We start from the raw sequence: 17,502 nt of genomic DNA on the forward strand, positions 1-17,502 counted from the left end.
GGCCAGCAAACTCGCCAGACCTTAACCCCATAGAAAATCTATGGGGTATTGTGAAGAGGAAGATGCGATATGCCAGACCCAACAATGCAGAAGAGCTGAAGGCCACTATCAGAGCAACCTGGGCTCTTATAACACCTGAGCAGTGCCACAGACTGATCGACTCCATACCACGCCGCATTGCTGCAGTAATTCAGGCAAAAGGAGCCCCAACTAAGTATTGAGTGCTGTACATGCTCATACTTTTCATGTTCATACTTTCCAGTTGGCCAAGATTTCTAAAAATCCTTTCTTTGTTTTGGTCTTAAGTAATATTCTAATTTTCTGAGATACTGAATTTGCGATTTTCCTTAGTTGTCAGTTATAATCATCAAGATTAAAAGAAATAAACATTTGAAATATATCAGCCTGTGTGTAATGAATGAATATAATATACAAGTTTCACTTTTTGAATGGAATTAGTGAAACAAATCAACTTTTTGATGATATTCTAATTATATGACCAGCACCTGTACACTCAAAAGCAAATGTAAAAAAAATATTGATTTATATTTAACATTAAATATAAAGCTGATAAAGGTCATGAAAATAATGTGACTGTAGGCAATTTTGAAACCATTGCTAATATATAGTCTGGCTTTCCAAATCCATATGCAATTTTGCAGCCTGGCCCCTAAAAATTAACTGTCACAGGAGGATATTTATACGACATAACTAAACTAACAAGCAACGTGGGGAAAAACACCATCAGTGACCATGAGACTTTAAAAAAAGAAATTTCAAAATAAGACTCTTTTATAACATATGAAAGAGTTTGGATCTATGCAATACGCTATTTACTTTTTATTTAGTGGTTCTGAGTCATTGTGTGAATCAAAACCTTTGAAAACAATGACATAAATGCAAATATTGCATTTCTAAAAACTTGGTGATTGGGTTTTAAAGTAGATTTTTTAAAGGTTCTTTTGAACATCCTTATTACTTATAATCCTCATTCATGTTAGTATGTTAATGTCTGATATTTTAGTCTTTTAAAATGCATTCATAAACACTGAAAGACTCTCCATTGGCAAATTATACTAATGCTTTAAAGAGTTAGTCCACCCAGAAATGAAATTTCTGTCATTAATTACTCACCCTCATGTCGTTCCACACCCGAAAGACCTTCGTTCATCTTCAGAACACAAATTAAGATATTTTTGATTGAATCCGTCATGTGACTGTGTAACCCAGACTAATTAAGGGTTAAATATATATATTAATATAAATGTATGAAGTTCAGAAAAGTAAATAATTGGAGATTGGTGATATTAATAAATACTTAAAATAAAATAAATTGTGACAAAAATAATTTGTAATATTTAAACAAGTTATAGTTCCATCCAATCAGAGTTCGGTTGATATGGACCGCCCACTTGCTGATGCGGCAGATTGCGCAAGACCTAAGAAGGAAGAAGACGGGAAAGAAATTCGCTAGATTTAGCTATCAAGAAAATAGAAATAACGGAGTAAAACTTTGAAAATAGTGATTAAAACTCAAGTCAGTTGAAAGAGGAGAATATTGAGTGGATTCAGTTGTTATTTTACTCCTGTGACTATCGATGGGTGAATTACATCATTGTATTACTGGGACGTGAATATCTGGATGTGGTGAGTTCAATTTATGCAAGTATGCTGAGTTTAATGTTTAAATAAGAAAACAACACTTATTTTGTAAGGAAAGAAGTTGTTTATTTTGTTTATTATGGTCATATGTGTGATTTATGTTGTATCTTTGGATATTATGGTACAAATTCGTTCAGTTGTTCTCATGTGGTGTCGTTCTTTTTCACGTGCACGCTTCACGTGCATGTCGGGGTAATATACACGTGCCTGAAAAGAGATGTATGTTTATTTCAATGTAATATTGTAAAACATTGAAATTATTACTTTATATGTTAATTTATTGGTATGTGGAGATACTTACCTGATGTGATGCTATTGTTGACTAAATGCAGTCATGCATTTCTGACCTTTTAAACAGGTCAGGTTTTTTTCCTGAGGGGAGATTGATTTTCTTTGATGGCGAGCCAACCTATTCGGACACTGGAAAAGAAAGAAGAAAATTCATCCTATAGGACCAGGAGAGTATCGTGATTTCATTTTTTTTTTTTCCCCTGCTCAAGGTAAAACTATTCCTGCATAGAGACTGTGTTTTCTCCATACGGGACTGAAACTGTCTGAGATAACTAGAAGAAGGAACTGATATCAGTTATTGAACATTTGGAAATTGAACTGGTCGTCGACGTGTGCGTGATATCACAAAATTGTTGTTGAATCTGGACAAATTGTTGTCATTCTATTGTTTTCTATTGTATTCATACTATTCCAGTGTGAAACTGACAGTGATTTGCTCTTAAGTGATTTGTTCTTTTATTTCTTTTCATCGAATTGACGTAACTCACTTTGAATTGCTTTTTATTTATTTTATTGTTTACTTTCAAAAAGGGGAAAGGCCGGCATTTAAGGGAACATTTATAAAAAATCTACGTACTTACCTTAATTGTGGTCTCCTGTCGTTCCTTCAGCAATTACCCTCTACCTCCGTAGTTGATCATACGAATCTTCTGATTTTCCTAATTGGTCCATAAAAGTGAAGAACTAAATTATAAGTAATATAACCCGTTACATAACATTGGCGAGCCAGGGCCAGGAGGTGGTGCTGTATTGCTGAAGACAGGCAGTTGATCTTTAAACCCATTTTAGTGCTCAGACAAATTAACCAATTTGTTGTCAAAATGGATGTAATTTTCCAAGAAGGTATCAAAATCCCAAATGCTGTAATAGTTAGTGGGGTAACTGGAACAGCGAATGATGAAGAACTGATAAAAATTCTGCAAGAACATGGTTCTATTGCTAGGTCAGTCAAAATTCAGGACCCTGATTCTGACTTCCATCGTGACTTAATTATTGAGTTTGACAGTGGCTGTGCTTTACAGTCATTAGAGCTCATGTTGCCCTATACTTACCAACTAACCAGTGATCCAAATGTCACTTATATAGTGAGATCTTTATCCAGTGTTTACACCCGAAAGTTGGGGGGTAGTGCTACCAGATCATACCTAGAAGGATTGAAAGAAATTGCGAAACTCAGTGGGGCAAATTTTGAAGCAATGTTGAGTGAAATGCTGACAGAAATGAGTGCTGTAGTTCTTCCTGCAGGCTCTACATCTGAAGCTGTTGATGAAAACCCTATTAGACCATCCCGTCAAGAGCCGCTTGAAGGCAAAGCAACTCCAGTTATCGCTCAGCCTTGCCAAGAAGGAACCCAGCAGACCCATCCTCCTGCTTCTTATGTGGCTGACACCACAGTTCTTACCTCTCCCACGATACTTAACCCGCCTGAAGTTCAGAGGTTAGTTGTTGAACATGTGGTGAGGAGTGGAGAAGCTGTTGCTCAGGTGCATGCTCCCATGCGACTCAGGTTATTTTCTGGGAGGAAACCTAGACCTGCCAACGAGACAGATTATGATGCATGGCGTTCTAGTGTGGATCTTATTCTGAAAGATCCTGCAATATCTGATCTGCATGGGTCACGAAAGATCCTGGAAAGTCTTTTGCCCCCAGCTGCTGATGTTATTAAACACTTGAGTCCTGAAGCTTCCCCATCAGCTTACCTGCAGTTGCTAGATTCTGCTTTCGGCACGGTAGAAGATGGTGACGAACTCTTTGCTAAATTTATGAATACCTTGCAGGATGCAGGGGAGAGACCTTCATCTTACTTGTCTAGGCTTCAGGCAGCCTTGAGTGTAACGATTAAGCGTGGTGGGGTTTCGCCCAGTGAAGCAGACCGACATCTCTTGAAGCAATTCTGCCGGGGCTGCTGGGATGATGGGTTGATCGCTGACCTGCGATTGACACAAAAACGTGATGATCCTCCACATTTCGCACAGCTGTTATTGATGCTACGTACTGAGGAGGATAAACATGCTGCAAAAACCATGCGCATGAAACAACATCTAGGTGGTACCAAGCAGCGCGCACTGATGCATACCCACAGAACCTGGGTGTCTGATGAAACTGAACAAGCTGCAGCCTCCAATGTGCTGTCATTGGCAACAGAAGCTAAAGAACTAAGAAAACAGATAGCAACTCTTCAGAGTCAACTAGCAAAACTCACCTCTAAAGCTGATGTCCCAAAGAAATCTGCATTGCAGGCAGTGGGTCAGAAATCCTCAATCACAGAGAAAAGATCAAGCAAACAGAGCACTGTAACCACAATACCTGCAAACGGTAAACAATCTGACAAACCCAGGCCATGGTATTGTTTTAAATGTGGAGAAGATGGCCATATTGCCTCCTCCTGTGAGTCAGAGCCCAATCCAACACTGGTGGCTGAAAAGCGTAAAGTCTTGAGGGAGAAACAATCCCAGTGGGAGTCTCAATACAACATCACAAAACCTGCTTTAAACTAGAGCCAGTTCCTGTTGCGGGACGACCAGGGACTGAAATATTGAAGTGTCCCCCTAAAACCAAAACCTCCACACAAAGCCATTGTTCCAAGATGGAAATTGCAAAACTGCCTAAGGGTTTGATTGGTGAAAAATGTATTGCACAAGTTACTATTTCAGGGCAGGAATGCAACTGTTTGATAGACACCGGCTCACAAGTTACCACTATTCCTTTGTCTTTTTATGAGCAGTGTCTTTCAGAATGTCCTATCAATTCCCTTTCTGATTTGTTGGAAGTTGAAGGCGCGAATGGTCTTTCTGTGCCCTACATTGGTTATATAGAGTTGAACGTGACCTTTCCTGCAGAGTTCATTGGTACAAGTGTTGAAGTACCCACTGTTGCTTTGGTGGTTCCAGATCCAAAGTCCTACACCATGCCTTTAGTCCTGATAGGGACAAACACTTTGGACACTCTTTATGAGGAACACTTGAAAATGAGTTCTACAACTTTCCAGCCTTCTTTGTTTGGCTACAGGGCTGTTTTGAATACCCTCAGATTGCGGCACAAATATGGAACAACTGGTGTTCTCGGTCATGTTAGGTTGAGGGGCAGGGTGCCTGAAGTCATAGCTGCTGGCCAAACCGTCGTTTTAGAAGGCATTGTCCATGTGCTTGGGGTTCCAACTGATAAGTGGATTGTAGTGGAGTACCCCTCCATATCTTCTTTACCTGGAGGAGTTGTCGTAAAAAACTGCTTGCTTACCCTTCCTTCCAAGCAATCTAGCCATCTTCCGGTACTTCTCTCAAATGAAACTGATCATGACGTCACTATTCCACAGAGGTGTGTAATTGCAGAAATCCATGCCTTGGAGTCAGTGCTTTCTTCTGGCAATGCTGTGTCTGAATCAGCTTCCCAAAGTAGTGAGCCCACAATGAGCAAAGAGGAAAAGTTCAGCTTGAATTTCGGTGATTCTCCACTATCACAGGAGTGGAAGGATCGAATAGCCAAGAAACTTCGTGAGATGCCAGAAGTCTTTGCTCAACACGATCTGGATTTTGGACATACACAGAAAGTGAAACATTGCATCAAATTACATGATGAGACCCCGTTTAAGCATCGCGCCAGACCAATCCATCCACGTGACATCGGAGCAGTAAGAAAACACCTTCAGGAGCTTCTCTCAAGCGGAGTCATACGTGAGTCGGAATCCCCTTTCTCATCGCCAATAGTGGTAGTCAGGAAGAAAAATGGCGACGTACGACTCTGTATAGATTACCGGAAGCTAAATCTTCAAACAGTCAAGGACGCTTATGCCTTGCCGAACCTTGAAGAAACATTTTCAGCTTTAAATGGTTCGAAGTGGTTTACTGTTCTGGATTTAAAATCTGGGTATTACCAGATTGAAGTTGCGGAAGTAGACAAGCCCAAAACAGCTTTTGTGTGTCCATTGGGATTTTGGGAATTTAACCGTATGCCACAGGGGGTGACCAATGCACCAAGCACTTTCCAAAGGCTGATGGAGAGGTGTATGGGAGACATCAATCTAAAAGAAGTGCTTGTGTTTTTGGATGATTTGATTGTGTTTTCCAAAACCCTAGAGGAACATGAGAGGCGGCTGCTGCAAGTCCTAACTCGCCTGAAGGAATATGGGCTAAAACTTTCGCCGGAGAAGTGCCGTTTTTTCCAGACTTCCGTCAGATACTTGGGGCATATAGTATCTGAGCGTGGGGTGGAAACGGATCCGGAAAAGATTGAGGCTATAAAAACCTGGCCATGTCCAAGAAACCTTAAGGAGTTAAGGTCGTTCTTAGGTTTTTCAGGTTATTATCGTAGGTTCATTAAGGACTATTCACAGATAGTGAAACCTCTGAATGACCTGACTTCTGGTTATCCACCGTTGAGGAAAGGTTGTAAGAAGGCTGAGAAAGAATGTCAGTATTACGATCCCAAAGAGCCTTTTGGTGGTCGTTGGACGACTGCTTGCCAAGAAGCATTCAAGACCCTTGTTGATAAGCTTTCTACCGCTCCTGTCTTGGGTTTTGCGGACCCTAAACTCCCTTATGTTGTTCATACAGATGCCAGCACCACAGGGCTGGGAGCTGCGCTGTACCAAGAACAGGATGGTCAACAACGTGTGATTGCATTTGCTAGCAGAGGCTTATCGCGTAGTGAGTCCCGTTATCCGGCTCATAAACTTGAGTTTCTTGCCCTTAAATGGGCTGTAACAGAGAAATTTCAGGATTATCTTTATGGCAGCACATTTACTGTTATAACAGACAGTAATCCCTTGACTTACCTTTTGACAACCGCTAAGCTGGATGCAACTAGCTACCGGTGGCTTGCTGCACTTTCTACATTCTCATTTAAACTGCAGTATCGGGCTGGTAAACAAAACATTGATGCAGACAGCTTGTCAAGGCGACCACACGAAGAGCTGGCAGAGGATCAATTGTCATCAAAAGAGTATGAGAGGATCCAGAAGTTTGTGCAGTACCATACAATGGGTGCTGACAAATCGCACACCACTGACAAAGATGTATTCAGAGCCATCTGTGAGAAACATTCTGTCCAACAAGCTGATAATTCTGGCATTACCTTGGTTGAATCCCTTGCGCTTCATCCTGATGCAGTGCCGGAATATTATGAGCAAGAAGAGAACTTGAGTGGGTTACCTGCTATACCTCACTTGATGAAGGAAGATTTAGTTGAAAAGCAGAGATCTGATCCGGTTATTCGTGAGGTGATAATGTGTCTGGAATCAGGTGAGAAACCTCCACCTGCATTAAGGAAGGAATATTTAGATCTTCCCTTTTACTTACGAGAATGGGACCGTCTTGAGTTGGTGGATGGAGTTCTGTATAGGCGACGACGAGATGGAGATGATGTGAATCACCAATTGGTTTTGCCCGAAGATCTCAGGAGTTTTGCTGTGAGCAGCTTACATGATCAAATGGGTCATATGGGAATGGAAAGGACGCTGGATCTGGTCCGTTCCAGATTCTATTGGCCAAGGATGGGAGCTGAAGTAGAGCAAAAAGTTAAGACCTGTAGTCGTTGTGTCCGCAGAAAATCTTTGCCACAGAAAAGTGCACCTTTAGTGAACATCCAAGCCACCAGACCCTTACAGCTTGTTTGTATGGATTTTCTTTCTCTTGAACCTGACAAGAGCAACACTCGTGATATCTTGGTGATTACTGATTTCTTTACCAAGTATGCTGTGGCCATACCAACGCCAAATCAAAAAGCAAGAACTGTTGCAAAGTGTCTATGGGATCAATTCATTGTGCATTATGGTTTCCCTGAGCGGTTACACAGTGACCAAGGACCGGACTTTGAGTCACATACCATCAAGGAGCTTTGTGCAATTGCAGGAATCCAAAAAATCAGAACTACACCATATCATCCTCGGGGGAATCCTGTGGAGCGGTTTAACCGGACCTTGTTAAACATGCTTGGAACGTTGGAAGAAAAGGACAAAAGCCATTGGAAGGATTTTGTTAAACCTTTGGTCCATGCATATAATTGCACCAAGCATGAAGCCACAGGATTTTCCCCGTATGAACTGATGTTTGGCCGTCAACCTCGGTTGCCGCTTGATCTTGCTTTTGGATTACCTGGTAAAGACAGTTCACCAGTATCTCATTCGCAGTATGTTCAACATCTTAAGTCTCACTTAAAGGAGAGTTATGAGGTTGCTTCACAAAATGCCCGGAAAATTGCTGAAAAGAACAAAATCCGGTATGACAAACATGTGACCAATTCTTCTTTGGAAGTTGGTGATCGTGTATTAGTAAGGAATGTCCGTATCCGTGGGAAGCATAAGTTAGCAGACAGATGGGAATCTGAAATCTATGTCGTTGTGAAACAAGCTGCTGACCTACCAGTTTACACTGTCCGTCCGGAGACAAAGGATGGTCCGCTTCGCACTCTTCATAGAGATCTTCTGCTTCCTTGTGGGTTCCTACCTGTTTCTGAGACCTCAGACCCAGCTGTGAGTAAACCTACCACAAGGCGCAGGACTCGGCTGAATCCTGATTCACAAAGTCTTGATGGTCTGGATTCTGCTCTTGAGACAGACGATGAAATTCCTGATCCAATATGTAGTACATATCCAGTCAATGAAACCAGGTTTACTACGGTTCACAAAGTTCTTCGGCCAAATGATCCGAAAGAAGACTCCCTTAATTTTGAGATTGTTCATTCACCTTCAGCAGATGATGCAGCTCTGAGGGATCAGAGTAATGACTTACCTGCAGATGTTCCAGAGCAAGCTTTACCGACCGGAGCTGTAGGAGAACACTTACCTGTTGAAGTTCCAACGGAATACTTACCTGATGTTCCGGAAAATGTTGAGGCTAGTCATCTTCCTGATGCAACATCAATTAATGACCAAGAAAATGCTGAGGATGAATGTAGTGAACACAACCAGATTTCCGATGTGGAGGAAAATGAGCTTTCAGGAGACTTACCTAGACGATCTGTTCGACGAAGAGAGAGACCTAAAATACTTACCTATCCACAGCTTGGAAACCCTTTGATACATGTAGTGCAGTCCTTGTTTCAAGGTTTAAACACTGCTTTTGTTAATGCATTGGGTGGCAGTGAAAGCCTGAATGGTTTACCTGAGATATCCTCCATACATGATGTGTAAAATGTTGAGTCACTCTAAATTGTGTCACGAGACGTGCACAGTTAGGAGGGGAGGATGTAACCCAGACTAATTAAGGGTTAAATATATATATTAATATAAATGTATGAAGTTCAGAAAAGTAAATAATTGGAGATTGGTGATATTAATAAATACTTAAAATAAAATAAATTGTGACAAAAATAATTTGTAATATTTAAACAAGTTATAGTTCCATCCAATCAGAGTTCGGTTGATATGGACCGCCCACTTGCTGATGCGGCAGATTGCGCAAGACCTAAGAAGGAAGAAGACGGGAAAGAAATTCGCTAGATTTAGCTATCAAGAAAATAGAAATAACGGAGTAAAACTTTGAAAATAGTGATTAAAACTCAAGTCAGTTGAAAGAGGAGAATATTGAGTGGATTCAGTTGTTATTTTACTCCTGTGACTATCGATGGGTGAATTACATCATTGTATTACTGGGACGTGAATATCTGGATGTGGTGAGTTCAATTTATGCAAGTATGCTGAGTTTAATGTTTAAATAAGAAAACAACACTTATTTTGTAAGGAAAGAAGTTGTTTATTTTGTTTATTATGGTCATATGTGTGATTTATGTTGTATCTTTGGATATTATGGTACAAATTCGTAGCGCTGTTCAGTTGTTCTCATGTGGTGTCGTTCTTTTTCACGTGCACGCTTCACGTGCATGTCGGGGTAATATACACGTGCCTGAAAAGAGATGTATGTTTATTTCAATGTAATATTGTAAAACATTGAAATTATTACTTTATATGTTAATTTATTGGTATGTGGAGATACTTACCTGATGTGATGCTATTGTTGACTAAATGCAGTCATGCATTTCTGACCTTTTAAACAGGTCAGGTTTTTTTCCTGAGGGGAGATTGATTTTCTTTGATGGCGAGCCAACCTATTCGGACACTGGAAAAGAAAGAAGAAAATTCATCCTATAGGACCAGGAGAGTATCGTGATTTCATTTTTTTTTTTCCCCTGCTCAAGGTAAAACTATTCCTGCATAGAGACTGTGTTTTCTCCATACGGGACTGAAACTGTCTGAGATAACTAGAAGAAGGAACTGATATCAGTTATTGAACATTTGGAAATTGAACTGGTCGTCGACGTGTGCGTGATATCACAAAATTGTTGTTGAATCTGGACAAATTGTTGTCATTCTATTGTTTTCTATTGTATTCATACTATTCCAGTGTGAAACTGACAGTGATTTGCTCTTAAGTGATTTGTTCTTTTATTTCTTTTCATCGAATTGACGTAACTCACTTTGAATTGCTTTTTATTTATTTTATTGTTTACTTTCAAAAAGGGGAAAGGCCGGCATTTAAGGGAACATTTATAAAAAATCTACGTACTTACCTTAATTGTGGTCTCCTGTCGTTCCTTCAGCAATTACCCTCTACCTCCGTAGTCGATCATACGAATCTTCTGATTTTCCTAATTGGTCCATAAAAGTGAAGAACTAAATTATAAGTAATATAACCCGTTACAACTGCAGTGGTTCAACCTTAATGTTATGAAGAGACGAGAATACTTTTTGTGCGCCAAAAACAAAACAAAAATAACAACTTTATTCAACAATATCTTCTCTTAAATCGTAATGTCGTAATTACCGTAATTATGAGATTTCAACTTGTAAAAAGCGTTCATGTCCTCGTAGAGCTTGTAATTACAACTTGTAAGCTGTGATTTTTTGGAGAGCTCCTGCTGTACCTCCTGACTGCTGCGGATTCATTTAGGCTTCGATAGTGTTGCCACAGAAAGGCAAAATTCCCAGTTCAACGACATGAACAGCTCCGAGTAAAACGGCATGTGTTGTCCTCTCGAGACTAAGGTAATTACGAGATGGCGTGAACACAGCATAAGACTTAAAGGATTAGTTCACTTTTTAAATGAAAATTAGCTCAAGATTTACTCTCAAGCCATCCTAGATCTATATGACTTTCTTCTTTCTGATGAACACAGTCGGAGAAATATTAATAAATATCCTGACGCATCCGAGCTTTATAATGGCAGTGAACGATACCAATGAGTATGAGCTGGAGAAAGTGCTTCCATCCACATCCATCCATCATAAACACACTCCACACGGCTCCGGGGTTTTTTACGATCTAGCACATAATTTAAACTTTTAAGTCATAATGGTGACTTTTACCCCCGGTTTCACAGACAAGGATTAAGCTAGTCCTAGACTAAAATGCATGTTTGAACTGTTTTAACTGAAAGCAACTAGTACTAGCGAGCGGTGACTTTTTTATCCGGGTATGCTGTCATGTCAAAACTGTGCCCGGTGCAGATATGTACGTTGGATTTGTTTATTATAAGCGACGCACAAAGATTACTAGTTTCTCTTTGGCTGCTGCAACTGTTTGTTATTGCAAGTACAGCAAAAGAAAATGTGATCAGATGATGTTAGCTATTTGTTGATCATAAAGATACTGTCATCATGTAGAGTCTGATTGTCTGATTTCTCCCAGTCTAATCTATGGTATTAATTTCACATTATTTCTTATAGCAACTCTATGATTCTACAGTATTAGACCCAACAGTGTTTTAATCAGACATCAAAGATTAAAACAAACAAAAACAACAACAAAAAAAACACTGTGCACTAAAAATTTAAGCTGCTTTGACATTGAGACACACACAGACATCAAGAATCAGTGAATGAATCTCAATAACAGTGACATGCTTCATGCCGCAATGCATTCTGGGTGCATCATACAAAACTCATCCATGGCTCCCAGAATGCATTGCGGCATGAAGAATGTCATCATTGTTGATTCACAAGTTGATTCTTGAAGTTTGTGTGAGTCTTATTGTCAAAGGTGTTTAAATTTAATTGAATCTCATTGTGAATCATCTTGAATCGAATCATTCTGAATTTGCAAAAATCGCTCTTGAATCATGAATCAAATCTTTCTTTCCAAAGATTCACACATTTAATTTATTCCAGGAAGCTGAAATTTGGATTTTTTGTAAGTGACAACATATCCTAAATATCATCCAAACACATATAAATTTAACATATTTAATTGACAGTTCATTGTGACATCACTTCAATTTTCCCTTTCCAATAAACCAGATTTCATTCTGCTGAGACACAAATAACATTATTCTTAACATCTGCTGCTCAAAGTTTTATTGATATAGATAATATTAGTGAAAACATACAGACACATAAACACACCAGATATACAAAGAGATTCTTAAATCAGACATATATTGTGTTACTATTTTAGACATCTAAAGAATATTAAACATTAATGTTAGAAAACTTTGATAAGATCACATTATGTCATGATCATTAACATACAGAAATAAAACAGAGACTTTTAAAACACAATTAGTAGATTCACTCAGAAATTACTAAAAAACAAATCAAACAAGTAAATAAGAAAAATAATGGAGAATAAAAACAGTGAATGTAAGTTCACACACAAACATTCACGTGTCTTTTCACTCATCATTTCTGCTGCAGATGAAGTTGAGTCTGTCAGTTTCAGGAAGGCTGATCCAGCGCTGATCTCCTCCAGACTGAACTGCTCCTTTTCTCTTCTCGAGGCGGCAGTCTTCCGGTGTCGTTCCGTTCCCTGGAGCCCAGTTCTGATAGCACACAATCTCTCCGCTCAACCAGAGCCACATGTTCATGCTGCAGTAGTTGTGTAAACCCAACCACACCAACTCAGTAGACGCCTGTTTAACCACATTCATCACACGACGCTGAATCTCTTCTGAATGAACCGAGACCAGATCCGTATGATTCTGTCTGCAGTATCTCAGAGCTTCAGGCCACGTCAGATTCTCTTTGATCAGAATCAGTTTATCTGGACACAAAACAAACCACAAGCACAAACTAGAGAGAGACTGATCAAAAACAACATGCAGAACAAACACTGTGGAGGAATTTGTCATGTCAGACATGTAGTGTGAACTTTAAGATATCTGGAGGTGATGGATGGATTGTGTGTGTTTTGTGAGGATCTGCTCACCTTCATGACACACAAAAGGATACTGGTTGTTGCAAGAGACGTCATTCCATTGTCCCTGAACATTCGGATAAATTGCTGCACAGTTTTCATAACCTCCATCATTATCAGGTTCACCAGGATACCAGTATCTGAATAAGGAGTTACTCTGATCTGACCACTGCCATGAGTCTCTGAACAGACCGATCCAGATCCATGATCCAGGTGAATGATGATCACTAATGAACTGCTGAAGCTGTTGATTCTCATTCTGGTTCCTCACACTGACCAGATCAATGTGATTCTGTCTGCAGTAACTCTGAGCGTCTCTCCAATTCATCCTCTGATTGACAAAGACGAGTCCTGTGTTCACTTTAAGAAAAACAAATGGAAACAGATTCATGAATCAGTTTGTTCATTATTCTTATGCTGCTTTATGGTTTGGATGTGAATAAGAGCAGCAGTGGAAACATCAGAAACACGTGTCATTCAAAGACTGTTTCTACAGCTGATGATATATTAAATATTCAGGAGTACACCCTGAGTACTCTAGCAACAGCCTACCAACAACCCTAGCAACTACCCAGAATACCCTTGCAACCGCATAGTGACAGCATAGCAACCACCCAGAATTCCTTAGCAACCACATAGCAACACCTTAGTAACCACTCAGTGTACCTTAGCAACTGCATAGCAACACCCTAGCAATCACCCAGACTACCCTAGCAACCACATAGCAACCACCCCAAGTATCTTAGCAACCGTATAGCAAAACCATAGCAACCACCCAAAATACCTTAGCAACCGCATAGAAAAACCATAGTAACCACCCCAAGTACCTTACAAACCACATAGCAAAACCATAGCAACCACCCCAAGTACCCTAGCAACCACATAGCAAAACCATAGCAACCACCCCAAGTACCTTAGCAACCGCATAGCAAAACCATAGCAACCACCCCAAGTACCTTAGCAACCACATAGGAAAAACCATAGCAACCACCCCAAGTACCTTAGCAACCACATAGCAAAACCCTCACAACCACTCAGAGTACCCTAGCAACCACATAACAACACCCTAGCAACCACTCAGAGTACCCTAGCAACCACCCTGAGCACCCTAACCCTGTCTGTCTGTCTGTCTGTATCTATTCATCCATTCAAACTAAAACTTAAACTATTTCAAACTGAAAAGCTTCAAACTTCAAGATTTTCAAACTATTTCAAACTTTCTAGCGAGGCTTTTTCAAGCCAAATTAAAGTTTGTCTTCAAAGTTTTTATAATTATACATTTAAATTCACTCCCATTAACATATTTAAATGTAAATATGCTAATGAAAATTTATTTAAATGTGTTAAAAATATATATTTCAGTTTTTTATATCAATATATGCTAAAGCGCAATAGTACTACATTTAAATACCTTTTCATTAGAATATTTAAATGTGTAAAATCATACATTTTAAATATGCTAATGCAAATTACTTTAAATATAAAAAAATATATTGTATATTTAAATAAATGTTTATATTAATATATGCTAATGCAAATAAATTACACATTTAAATTAGTCTCTAAATGTGTGTGCGTGTGTGTGTGTGTGTGTGTTGTGTGTGTGTGTATTTGTGTGTTTGTGTGTGTGTGTGTGCGTGTGTGTGCGTGTGTGTGTTGTGTGTGTTGTGTGTGTGTGTATTTGTGTGTGTGTGTTTGTGTGTGTGTGTGTGTGTGCGTGTGTGTGTGTGCGTGTGTGTGTGTGTGTGTGTGTGTATTTGTGTGTGTGTGTTTGTGTGTGTTGTGTGTGTGTGTGTGTGTGTGTGTTGTGTGTGTGTGTGTGTGTGTGTGCGTGTGTATGTGTTTGTGTGTGTGTGTGTGTGTGTGTTTGTGTGTTTGTGTGTGTGTGTGTTTGTGTGTGTGTGTGTGTGTGTGTGTGTGTGTGTGTGTGTGTGCTGTTAATGTTTAATGTTCAGTTATGTTTGACGTTTGAAAGAGTTTCTGTTATTGAAGTTTTGATCATTATTGTTCAGAAGAGTAGAGATTATGGTTCAGTTGTGAATAACTGCATGTACTAATACTATGAAGCTTGTTGTTTTGATCAATGATCAACATCTTTGCTAATGTAAGTACAGTAACAAGTTTGTTTCTACTTGTTCTATGAATACAGTCTTTTAATTGAACAACACGACTCAAAGTCAAATACAAACAGTTTATATTCACTCAAAATCAAAACTGAGAGTCAAATTAAAATAAAGAAGCACTAAAAATATTATAATCATTGTATCATAGACTAAATAATTTAGGAGATTTTACATGATTTATTCATCTAGATTCCATTACAGAAATCAAGCTATAAAAACTACTCAAATATCATGTGTAATATTGTTATCATATGTTTTGTTTAAGTCGATCTCACACATAATTTTTACAGTAACACAATAATTCTATTTTGTTCATAAATATCAAGATGGAGCAAGTTCTTTTATGTCTATTATATTTTAAACTTTTATGCATTCATTAATTTATTAGAATTTATTATAAGTTATGTTGGTCAAAACAATGGTTTGATATTTTTTGAATTTATATACATTTTACAGAAAAATATAATTCTCTACACTCTCTAATGTCAGATTCCCACAGTTATCAACAACAAAAGATCAACATTCGTTCAATATCGGTTTATTTTCTACACAGAAGTTGAAAGTGGACAAATATATATTTATGACCAGATTAAAAAGTATCAGAATTTAATATTGCATTAAAATGTTGTACAGTATGCAGAGTATCTTTCTATAAATAATGTTTGTTGTCATTGTAGGAAACTGAACTTACTGTTGTTAGATGAACTGCAGATGAAAGTCAGGCTGTTACTGCATGGGAAATCATGCCATTGTCCATTTGTCATCATAACACACTCATCTCTGCCATCAGGTTGTCCAGATCCCCAGTTCAGATAGAGCGCAGGATCACCTGAAGACCACTGCCATTTCCTCTCCAGCCCAATCCAGACATGTCCATCAATCACACTCTTGTTCAGCTCGTTCATGTCGTTCATGTTGTCAACGGTGGCCAGATCTGTGTATTTCTCTCTGCAGTATCTCTGAGCTTCAGTCCAGGTCTTCCTCACGTTTATAAAGTGATACTGACGCTGAACACATTCAGATACGGAGCAGAGAGCTGTGAAAGAGAGGGTTTGATTTAATGCTTTTCATAACAGAGTCAAACCTGATGAAACTATAAACCATAAATAAAACAACAAACACACTCACCAATGAGAAGAAGAATGAAAGATAGAGTTTGCTCCATTTCTGAGGAAGAAACACATTGAAAAACTCAGATAATCCCATATTCATCTTGAAATAAACATGATCATGTAATTTAAAAAAAAATAAATAACAAAATTCATAATCATTCAGACAATATTAACATCTCAAAGTCTAGTTGTGTTTGAAGAATGAACATGTGAGTTGTTCTTACTTTAGAGGTCGTGTGTTTCTGTCCTGAGTCTGATGTTTCTGTCTGCAGCTTTAAACAGTGTGATCATTATATCTGCTCTCATCCCTCATTCATCATCACATCATTTGTTTATTACTCTGAAAACCCCTATATCATATTCACTTCCTCTATATTTGTGTATTAGTCCAACTCTTTCCCCTTATTTGCATATAGAAAGGCAGAAAAACTTTTTTTGTACTCATATTTCTTCTGAGCGCAGAGACCCCTAGTGGTGGTGAGGAGACATTCACAACAGAGATGAGATCAAGACTCAGTCTGCATTAAAGGGATTGTTCACCCAAAAATGAAAATATTGTCATCAATTACTCACCCTCAAGTGCTTCCAAATCTGTATGAATGTATTATTTCTGTTGAACACAAAAGAAGATATTTTAAAGAATATGGGTAGCTAGACAGTTGATGGAAGGTTGTTGGACTCTCATTATCCCACTGAAATAATAACATCATCTTCTGCTGCTGCTGTTTCAGTCTTATTTCCTCTAAATACTTGATTGTGATTGGCTGGAATGCAGACATTAAAACTGTTACATTTTTTAGAATTTGTCTCTTTGTGAAAATTCTTATTTTGTTTCATTTCTGACTCCTGCTGTTTACCGTTTCTTTGAACACATTTGCACGTAAACACATCCTCATCACTCATTTTCTTATCTCCACATCACATGTAGACGTTCAGTCTGGACAATATTTACATCTCTGACGTGAAACAGGATAAACAGTGAGTGTTTTTGTTCTAGTCATATTTCATAATTCATCCAGTCTTATTCATCTGTTAGTTTTATTGCAACAACAGGATAGTTACACTATAACTGTGTCTCAGTTCAGAGGCTGCGTCCTCAAAGTCCATGAAGGTCGAAGCGAGTGTTGTTAAATGAGACACTATAACCTACAGATGATTTCCTGTTTACATCACCAGCTGTTCACGCCCACT

General features: G+C 38.7%; 3 protein-coding genes across 6 annotated transcripts in view; 2 read left to right on the forward strand and 1 right to left on the reverse strand.

The window, feature by feature from the left end:
- LOC127516505 (uncharacterized) overlaps positions 1-17,502 on the forward strand; it is a 263,532-nt gene that overhangs the window by 126,713 nt on the left and 119,317 nt on the right. The window lies entirely within an intron of this gene.
- LOC127516501 (zinc finger CCHC domain-containing protein 18-like) lies at positions 2,536-4,469 on the forward strand. Its single transcript, XM_051901241.1, has one exon. The coding sequence runs from the start codon at positions 2,775-2,777 to the stop codon at positions 4,449-4,451; it is 1,677 nt and encodes a 558-aa protein (XP_051757201.1). The 5' UTR covers positions 2,536-2,774; the 3' UTR covers positions 4,452-4,469.
- LOC127516507 (macrophage mannose receptor 1-like) overlaps positions 12,222-17,502 on the reverse strand; it is a 77,127-nt gene continuing 71,846 nt past the window's right edge. For 2 of the 3 annotated variants that reach the window (XM_051901256.1, XM_051901255.1), the window contains exons 2-5: positions 16,328-16,366; positions 15,891-16,235; positions 13,089-13,436; positions 12,222-12,923 (exon numbers count right to left, since the gene is read on the reverse strand). In XM_051901256.1, coding sequence (XP_051757216.1) covers positions 12,556-12,923; positions 13,089-13,436; positions 15,891-16,235; positions 16,328-16,364 — 1,098 coding nt within the window. In that variant the 5' untranslated portion in view covers positions 16,365-16,366 and the 3' untranslated portion in view covers positions 12,222-12,555. Of the gene's footprint in view, positions 12,924-13,088; positions 13,437-15,890; positions 16,236-16,327; positions 16,367-16,535; positions 16,606-17,502 lie in introns of those variants that run through there. The other variant, XM_051901254.1, reaches the window with a different exon arrangement.

The sequence above is a fragment of the Ctenopharyngodon idella genome, chromosome 7 (assembly GCF_019924925.1).
Source record: "Ctenopharyngodon idella isolate HZGC_01 chromosome 7, HZGC01, whole genome shotgun sequence".
Taxonomy (NCBI): Eukaryota; Metazoa; Chordata; class Actinopteri; order Cypriniformes; family Xenocyprididae; genus Ctenopharyngodon; species Ctenopharyngodon idella.